The 9,960-nt window shown below is 36.4% G+C and overlaps 1 protein-coding gene across 3 annotated transcripts; it reads right to left on the minus strand.

The window, feature by feature from the left end:
- Nucleotides 1-1,752: 1,752 nt before the first annotated feature.
- Nucleotides 1,753-9,590, minus strand: LOC132170419 (dnaJ protein ERDJ2A-like). 3 transcript variants are annotated; one of them, XM_059581401.1, is made up of 14 exons: nt 9,460-9,590; nt 9,240-9,292; nt 8,745-8,851; nt 8,566-8,632; nt 7,590-7,788; nt 7,393-7,488; nt 7,078-7,198; nt 6,843-6,949; nt 6,502-6,719; nt 5,781-5,958; nt 5,557-5,676; nt 4,334-4,420; nt 3,412-3,522; nt 1,753-2,728 (listed from the first exon to the last, which is right to left on the minus strand). In XM_059581401.1, exons 5-14 carry the CDS (start codon nt 7,773-7,775, stop codon nt 1,895-1,897), a joined length of 2,058 nt encoding a protein of 685 aa, XP_059437384.1. In that variant the 5' UTR covers nt 7,776-7,788; nt 8,566-8,632; nt 8,745-8,851; nt 9,240-9,292; nt 9,460-9,590; the 3' UTR covers nt 1,753-1,894. The 3 variants fall into 3 exon arrangements, with proteins under 3 accessions (XP_059437384.1, XP_059437382.1, XP_059437383.1); XM_059581399.1 differs by having other exon boundaries at nt 7,590-7,815; XM_059581400.1 differs by lacking the exon at nt 8,745-8,851 and having other exon boundaries at nt 7,590-7,815.
- Between the last annotated feature and the right edge of the window lie 370 nt (nt 9,591-9,960).

The following is a 9,960-nucleotide window of genomic DNA, read 5'->3' on the forward strand; positions in this document are numbered from 1 at the left end:
GGAACGCGGCCACACCTAGGCCATGGTGTGGCCCTGCGGCCACTCCCACCAGATCTGGGGTGGCCACGGCCATGGGTAGCCGTGGCCACTCTCACTAGATCTGATCAAATGATATTTATCTTATCACAGAAGATGTTTGAATAGCAAAGGATGACTGCAGGGATGGCCACTGTGTAGCTTGTAGTATTACTAAAAATAACAAATTTATTTCAACTTAACACCAGATATTATTTTGATTAATCATTGAATATAATCAAGAACTACCATGGGGGATTATTAATAGATGGAGGTTATTTTTGCTGGCCAAATAATCACTACCACATATATCATAGCTCCTCTTGTAGACCAAATTGCATTTGGCTTCGTGAAGAAATTAGGTGATAGTGTCCTCCGAACGAGATCTAAGGCTCGTCCAAACGAGCCTTTATAGGTGAACACTAGTACTAGTAATTTTTGGGAGTTTCGGTAGGAATCGTGGTTAGTCAGCATTCCAACGGCATGTATAGAATTGAGGCTAGTTTAGGACCCGAGGCATCCGGTTAGTGTCACGGTCACACCTAGTTCGGCCGAGTATTAAGTTCAAAACTTTTTGTTGGAAGACCGGTCAAAGCTCATTCAACCGGAAGCATTCGTATAGTTTTGTCATATTTCTCGTATGAAGGAGTGAATATGTAGCTCTATCCGAACGAGATTGTGATTAGGTGTTTAATTTCATGATTTACTCGGAATATGACTCTATTTTTCATATAAACCTAAGATTAATGTTACTTTTTTACATTTATTTTATATCGGTTGACGTGACATATTTTAAGTTGCTTTTCCTTTTTTTTTTTTTTTTTTTTTTTTAAGTGACTGACATTGTAAGTCACTTAAAATACGTTACGTCAACTAGTGTGAAATAAGTGTAACAAATGCATACACATTGCTGTAAACCTAATAAGGACGAATTAGGCCATAAGTAATTATGTGTTTTCAATAAAAAATAAATAAATAAATCTCCCTAAGGTTGAGTTATCTCTTATTCTACTACTTTGATTCCTTGATTGATTTTTAGTTTTAAGAATAGTTGTGAGTCTTGTATTATTTGACTTTGTGATCCACCATACAGAAGCTCCTAGAAACAACACACAGACAATTAATCTGTACAGCCTAGATGTCGTGGTCCGTAGTGGAATTTCTTAAAACGACCCCAAGAAATGTTAAGTTAGCAAAAAGATTTCAATATATATATAGGCTCCAACCAATGAGAAAATATTTACCAAACAATATTTGTGGCGAGTCAGTTATGGATTAATACCAATCACGTACAAATTAAGAAACAAAGAGTCTTGATTAGTTTTCTTGTTTATAACTTCGAAAAAGAAAATAATTAACCTTTAAAATAGCTTATGTATTTATTCATAAATGAATACACATGCTCAACGTACCTGTTCATTTAATTAGAGGGCAATGAGCTTTCTTTCTATCCAACCTTCCATGCACGTACATGGGGCTGCTAATTATATATATATATGTATTAGTCTCAAATTCTTGCTTTATTTAAGCGTTGGCGATACGAAAACAAGTTATGACTGAAATTCCATGAATCTCACCCTACATTGGTTTCACTGCCAGCCGATAAAGAGGGGAAGAAAAAACAGCCAAACTTCAATCACTTAAATGGACATTCCACTTTGTACATCATTTGATTTGGGGTATCATTTCTGGGCATTCGTTTATGCTTGGTTTGCTTGGAGGGAATAAGGCTTGCTATGAGTTCGTTCAAGTATCAAATCAGATTATATGAAGCAAGGCAAAATAAATGGCTCACTGTTATGGTTGTCAAGTTCTTCAAATGACTAAAGTGAGCTCAAAATGTTTATTGTTTCATCATTTAATAAAACAGAATTGTGTGTCACTCCTCATCTGTGCCCGAACCTTCCGAGCTCGAGCCCCCACGTTTATTGAGAGTGCCATTGGCAGCAGGTCCTTTCTTTTTAGCATCTTGTTCATCTGCCTCATCTTCACTGTACTCACTCTCATAATCATCATATTCCTCTTCTTCATTCTCCTCTTCCTCTTCAACCCCATCCTCCGTAACTGGTCCCTCTTCTGCGACAAGGCCACCTCGGGTGCCAGCCCTAGTCCGTCTCAAAACCTTTACTTTCAAGTTTGTCTTTCTGTCGCAGCCTATCCAAGCGTCACACAAGCAGTAACAAGTCAAATTGTAATTTCCTTCTGCTGGAGCCTGGAACTTGCCCATCACCAGTCTAGACCCACCCTTCACCTTCTCAACTGCCTCTTTCACTGCCACACTGGTCTCCTTTACATTTGCTCCTGATCCCTCCATAGTCTCCTCAATTGACTTCGAAGCAGCAGTTATAGCTGCAGCTTCATCCATAAAGCTAACCTTTTGAGAAAACCACACATTATTTGAAACAGGATCTCCAAGCATAAACCAGAAGCTCTCTTCCCTGTGAAATGGGTAATATGGGGCATGGGGGAGTGCACCTATCAGGCCATTACCACGTTTGAGTGTTACCCAAGCATGGATCGTGACAATGTCACCCTCTTGTATACCCTCTTCACCTTCAGTCTCGCATGTAACTTCAATTGTTATACAAGGCATCGTTTCCAGCACCATCTCAACATCTTGTACACAGTCAGGAGAGAACCCGGCTACCTGAACAAGCAGCTCAGCACGTTCTTGCAAGCTCATGTCCTGAAGGTCCTGAAACGTTCTCACCTTCTGCAAATGAAGAATAAAAATGTTTTAAAAATATCAAAAAGAATGTAACAAGGGGAAATCTTGGGAGGGGAATCACAAGATGTATTCAATACTCAGACAGAATTCGCTCAACACTAATTTTTGGTCATTAACAGGCTTGTGTTAAAGCAAACGTCATTCCAAAATTTCATCAGATACGTTTTACTCAACAAGTAATTTTCCTTGTTCTTTCTGTCTGCTCCTAATTAAGCCTTTTGTATAATTCCTGTATATTTAAAGGCGCCTTACGCTTTTAATGATATGTGTTGATTATTGATAAAAAAAAATTAAAAAAAAAAAAAATTGAATACTTATTGGATAGGTTTAGAAAACCTATATGATTTTAATACATGATAAAAAGAAAATACACAACGTAGAAGAAACTATAAGTGAAATATGCAACTGGAACAAAAATGTGGGTACAGCTCTTTAATTCCATTGTTCAGAAATTTTGATTTTAATCAAGTAGAAAACAAGATAAGTATAAATAGCTAAAGTCATTGGGAAATAGCGCATCACAGGTTCTTAAATTATAGCACATTTCCAGATAAAAAGGGCAGCCATCAAAAACAAATGTTGTGGCTCTGCCGTCAAAGCTAGGCAAGAGGCAGATTAACAATAGATTCCTGCATGACGCAAGCCACAGAGAGATTTTATCTACTTACTTTACGAGCTATCTTTTTGACAATGGCCTCACTGAAATGCGGCAGCTGCAGAAAGGTTGCAATGCCTTCAGCAGATCCTCCAGTTCCCTTCCTCGCACTGAGAGGAACAGCCTGCATCACAGGTAACGAAACAAAAGAATCCTACTGTGAGTATGAACTGGGAAAAGAACAAAGGAACACAAAATAGATTAACCCTAAACATGGAAATGTTAACAGGAAGCAGCCATCTAAGTAAATGACTTACTAACAAAACAAAAGTTCTTTGCAACACAAAATGACAGATATATTCCTATGAAATTGAGCAAAAAGTTGTTGAGAAACAAAATGTCAGGTATGTACAACCACTAAAACAAAAAATGCAAATACCCAAACCACGATGAGCTTTGCCAAGCAATAAACAGATAAAAATAAATTGGAACTTGCTTCAAATTTCTGAACCTGACTGGAAAATTTGACAAGAACACTAAAAGACACAGGGAAGACTACAAACAAGAGAAAAATCACAGCATATTCATGCCTGAAACAAACTAACAGAATGAGAAGCTGCTCGGCCTGCTAGCCCACCAGCAAATCTTCAAAAGGTTTGCAACTAGGAACTCAGAAAGTATTATATATTGGAATTCAAGAGCAATACAAAAGTTATTGGGAATAATACCAAGAAAAATAATCTGAGAATTGGAGTAGAAGAAAATAAAGCATGTTGAGAATGATTTGCATTATTCAGGATATTAGTATACAATCTATTAGCTACTGTCTTCTACATAATATGAACAAGCTAAGAAAGTCGTATATAGTCCCTGCCTAGCCAAGAATTCCAGAAAAACTCTGTAATTAGTCATAAAGATAAGAATAAAGTCATTAAAGCGCATGTTACTGTAATAAGTCTTTTTTTTATAAAAGATGTCCTCAAAGCACATCTCACCTGAATGATACATTGAGAAAGCTCGACTACCCCTATTGCAGGCCTCAGCCATCCATGCCCCTGCGCGTTGCGTGGTATAACTGCCATCTGCACAGATAATAAGAGATTGGTAATAGTAGAAAAATACAACCCCCACCCCTAAAAAAAAGGAAAAATGAAAAAAGAAAAATCGGCAAAATACACAATCATATAGAGTAACTGTCTATTCACGAATGCTAGCAATGGATTTTGAGTAAGTGACTGGGTGCCAAAGATAGAAGCAAGTAGAACATCAATTATTCCACAAAGCTAGTAAACTGAAACCTGCTTACCAAGAATCCTATGCCAGTACAACTGATATGCTGTCTTTCATGAAAACCAGTATCTTTTGATTCAATCACTCTAGTTTTCTGTTTCAGATCCATTTATAATATTCACATCCACTAACTGGCCTGTGATATGTGAATCACCTTTTGAAGTTCACATTCTTCACATACCTCTATAATACTTGTTCATCCATTCACACGGGAGATCCCACACTTTGTTTAACTATCTAACAATCTGTACGTAGCTATTTCAGAAAGTCCTGCTTGAGAGCTAAATCAATTCTAAAACTCAACATAAAGTTTGCGTGGAACCACTAACTTCGTACATCCTCTATGATACTTCCTTTTCTCTACAATAGGTTTTTCAGAACCTACCCCTCAACCAACCCCCCACCGAGAGACAAAGGGGGAAAAATTGGAATTCTATTTTCTGTTATAGAGAGTATATCTCAGAAAACATGCTAATAGATTCCTTTCATTACACCATATATACACTCAGACTGCAAATGAGAGTTGTGAAAAAAAAAAAAAATGCCACCCATATTCTGTTCTAGGCAGTTCTACTAAACTGCTGAGATAATGTACGAGATTGCTTCCTACAAAAGACACCAAGGATAAACTCAGAATGCATCAAAGAATCGAAATCTGCATAATTTCCCTCAGAAACTCCATTATTCATACATGTATAGCTCAACAGAAGTTAAGGGTTCGCCGCCTTTAAGAAATTTGTGAGTGTTCTGTGTTTAGAGTTATTTGTCAAACACTTATGACAATCAATTCTAACAAAGCATCATTCCACAAGATTTAATTGTTAAGAGACAACAACACATGCTTACAGGTGGAGACTTCAAAGTGGTAAACACAATTAGCAATGATTATGGAAGTCTGCTTGAAGAACGTAAAAGAGGACGTAATCACCTTCATTAATTCTTCAAGAAGGCGAGGTGCAAGTTCTAGCACCCGTCTGAAATCACCTTGCAATGATGGAGGCAATGCTGCTAATTCACGAGTTAATTGAGCCTGAATCAACAATTCTGTCTGAACAGAACAGAAAGCAGTAACAATCCTATAAGAATTTACCAAAAATCCATAGAAATGCAAACTAATTGCTAAATACAGCAAAATCTTAGTTGACAAAGTACCTTAACCAGGGCTGGATGCTGCTTCCAAAACTTAGCTTGCTCTTGCTTAATGTTTTTAAGGTCCAGATTCAACTCGCTCCTGACCAACATGAAAAGCTTCTGGAGGGGCTCATTATCAGTCCTACGAACTGGAATTTCCATATATTCAGCAGCTCTTACAAAGACATCCATAACTTTGCTGTATAATGAAGAATGATATTAGAATGGCAAAAAAGAAAAACAAAGATTACATGCTAATGTGCAGCAGATTTAATATGTACGAATGAGAGGAAACAAAAATGCAAATCTCAATCAAGCTCATTGTCAAAGATTGTTATCACTAATATCCCACTAACCAGTACAATGTCATTTATTGGGTTGTGTAGAAACTTCAACTGATTGTTAAAACTAAGTGTAGCAGCAACATGTAGAGGGTAATGCCAATCAGATTCTTATTTTGGTTTAGTTTCAGGAGAGGCGTTATCTCCCAAATATTAAAATGATGTACTTGTGAGTGGGTATGCACGTGCGTGTTTGTTATATATGTAAGACACCCAGTTTCACAAACTATGACTCTCATGTGCCAATGTTTAAATTGAACTAAATATTTGTAATACGTGCTAACTAATAAAATACAGGAAAATCATAGTGATATGCCTAGAGCATACCCTAATTGAACTTTATTAGATACAATAATGTAGCTCGTAAACAAAATAAAGTAACAAAAGATTAACATATATACCTTGGGGCCAAAGAAGGTTTCATCAAGTAATAATATGCTGATAAAGTTTGATGCATCACATAATTTCCCGTATATTTGGACGACTTCGAGAGATATACAACAGCTATCACCAAAGGCAACAGAATACAAACACCAACTATCCAAAGTAGAAGTATTCCACCAGATGCCCCATCAATATCTAGCAAAAACTGAGGGAGAGCTATGCCCATTTGAAACCCCTGCTTCAACAAATTATCACATGTAGCGTTGAAATTTGACCATTTATAATTTTGTACTAGTACACAAACCATAAATGGAAATTGCACCTCATTTCACAAAAATAATAAAGAAAGATATATTACCTGCCTCCCATCCGGATGGCCATATTTCTCAAAATTTTCACGCGATATTGGATCTGTCAGAGCCTGATAAGCCTTTGATATATACTCCACAAAATAATTGTGGGCCTCTGAAAATATTATAATAAAAAAGAAACTATTAGCATGCATGGGTTATTTGTACTAAGCTATATCTTCCTGACTGATACAAAGGTCTGAAAATGAAACATATAAACTGAAGAACTGAAACACCTTCAACCTGGATCTGGATTTTTATCAGGATGGTAATGAATAGATAGTCTTCTATATGCTTTCTTTATTTCTGAATCTGAAGCTCCGGGTTCCAATCCAAGAATACTAAATGGCTCAAAAACTTGAACCTGATCACAAATTCCAAAAAGAAAAAGGAATGTCAGTGAAATGCAACATATAGCATTCAAAGCATATTGTTATGAGTTCCTATAAGAAGTCTTGATTCACTAGAAAGTAGCAGCATGGAATTGAATAAATCATAACAGGATACAATTGTCACATGGTCACTAACAAATGCTCAAATTTTGATTAAACTATTTACCTCGCGGTTCATATTTTTTATGTAATAGACCAGGACAATCACGATGACCCAAAGTAATATCAGAGTCAAGTTGCTATAAGTCGAGAAATTTGAAATCTGCATGATTCCAGAATTGACACCATGGTTAGATCAAATAACGACACTTGGTATGTAATATGGAATTGAAGATACATCAAAGGGATAATGAAGGAACTCACCCGCTTAAATATTGATTTGCGGTACTTCCCTGAACGAGTGCAATCAGAGCAGTGGCAGTGTATGCTCTTTGTTTTCTTTGAGGCGGCTCGGCATAACTTCAGAATTGTATAAGGTATCAGTGGCAGGGCCATTATTGTCAAAATGAAAATCGGGAACAAAGCACTAGTCTCCTCTGAGGCAGCCATTGAGAACTTCTACCTACAATGACTCGTATACTTGTTATGTCTGCAAAAAAGACTCTTGTTATAACCAGAAAGTCATTGATAGTGGAGTTTTAACCTATAATGTCAACTAATGGATCTTTTCTACTTCTTTGGCAACACTAAACGGTAAAACTTGCTGACACAAAAGGTTGAACTGGTTACAAATTATATTGAAATGTAAAAGTTCATCTTGCAGTTGAATAAAATCAGATTTATGTTCGAAATTCAAGAATTTACGTATCTTTCTTTTTTTATTTTTCTAAACCCAGATCAGCACGAATACATGACATTCAAGGTTTTCCATTGCGCCAATGCAACACCTCCATGTCTTTAGTATGCACTGAAACCAAACATCAGAGGAAAACCACAACAAAAAACAGAGAGTTAACAATTTTAAGGTCCATTTGTTGTGGTTTTCCTCTGATGTTTGGTTTTGGTGCATACTGAAGACATGGAGGTGTTGCAATGGAAAACCTTGAATGTCATGTATTTGTGCTAATCTGAGTTTAAAAAAATAAAAAAAAATAAAAAGATATGTAAATTCTTGAACTTCGAACATAAATCTGATTTTATTTCAACTGCAAGATGAACTTTTGAATTTCAATATAATTTGTAACCAGTTCAACCTTTTGTTGGACTTAGAACTTGTGTACAAAATAGAATGATAAAAAAAAAATTATGCAAGGGACTACACAATCCAATAAGCTTAATAATGTAAAGCAAATGTATTTAAAATTAGCAGCCTTGTGACAATTGAAGATAATGAATATACCTGATAAGCTAACTCCCTTGTATGACAGAACAATTGCAGAAACTTGTCCAGCAACAGGTTCAATATGCTGCAATGTTGAAAGAACAAAAACAGCAGTTTATTCCAGACTTCGCTTGGCAAATGACATGGGATTAATTATCTAGAAAATAATATAAAGAAAGAATAGGATCAAATAATACCTTTATCACTTTCAACTATGAACTCTATTGTTGTAGATAATGCTTTATGTAGGTATCCTCTCATTATATCAACGGCTACTAGATACTATCAAAGGATTTATTAATACCTAGCATCAAACAATTGTGGAAAATAAATAATGCATTAGAAGGGAGGAAAATGAGAGCCAATACCAATAGTTCTCTCAACACAAAGGCAAATCTACAGATTTTTTTCTAAGAAAATAGTCACCTGTTTCGAAGTGAGAAAAACAAGAGATTTGCATAAATCCCCAAATGACAACAAAATTAGGGGTAACTGGCACATTAAAAAAAGAAGTTTATTTTTTTACTGAGCGGGATATACATGGTTGGTCACAAAACACCACAAAATTAACACAGAGCACCCCAAAGAACACCCGAACACAGAGTCAAAATCCAAGTAATTTGGTCTTATTTTGATTTGAAATCGTCAAGAAAAAATAAAAAGAAGCAACCAGATTATGCATTGGGACGTACCTTTGGGCGACAGGCTTTCACGAAGATGGAAAACCTTCAAAATCATACCCAATCTACAAACAATCAAACCAAAATCTATCACAATCAAACAAAAATCTTCAGTCTCAGCCTCGCCCATATCCATATCGCTTACAAGAAGGGGAACCAGAGGAGGGGATGTCCACAAAACGAGATACCGGAGAGCGAGACGAGAAAGAAAGAGAAAGAGAGAGGAGCTTACTTGAGCACGACGGAGGCAAGCGGTCTACAGATAGAGACGCCGTATGGAACTGTGGTTTTCCGAGAGAGAGAAATGCGATCTGGAGAGAGAAAGAGAGAGGGTTTTGAACTTTCGTTTTAGGGTTAGGACTGCTGGAAGCTTGAAAATATAGAAGTGAAAAACGACACAGTTATGACTAATAAATGGCTTAAAAAAATGGAATAAAAAAAAGTTATTATCTATAAGGGTGTTCAAGCGGTCGGTTATAACTAAAAATTGTTAACCAACTAAGACGGTTGCGTTAGCCATTTTAGGGGTAGGGGGAAAGCGGTTATAACCGATAACCTCTCTTTCTTTCTCTCTCTATATATATATAAAACATCCAAAACGACATCGTTTTGAAATGATCTTATTCTCTCAATCCCTCCTTGCCTCTCAATCCCTCATTCTCACGGCCCCCTCATTCTTTCATTTTTATCTTTTTTGAAACATTCTTGGCCCAAAATGATTAAAATAAGCCCA

The sequence above is a fragment of the Corylus avellana genome, chromosome ca2, assembly GCF_901000735.1.
Source record: "Corylus avellana chromosome ca2, CavTom2PMs-1.0".
NCBI lineage: Eukaryota > Viridiplantae > Streptophyta > Magnoliopsida > Fagales > Betulaceae > Corylus > Corylus avellana.

Bases quoted from the DNA above. Each gene is read 5' to 3' on its own strand.
- LOC132170419 (XM_059581400.1), bottom strand. From the start codon at position 7,775: ATGGCTGCCTCAGAGGAGACTAGTGCTTTGTTCCCGATTTTCATTTTG. The intron at 6,950-7,077 runs GTTGAAGGTGTT...TAATATTTTCAG, and splicing joins TGATAAAAATCCAGATCCAG to AGGCCCACAATTATTTTGTG. The intron at 6,720-6,842 runs GTAATATATCTT...TTGTTGAAGCAG, and splicing joins GCCATCCGGATGGGAGGCAG to GGGTTTCAAATGGGCATAGC.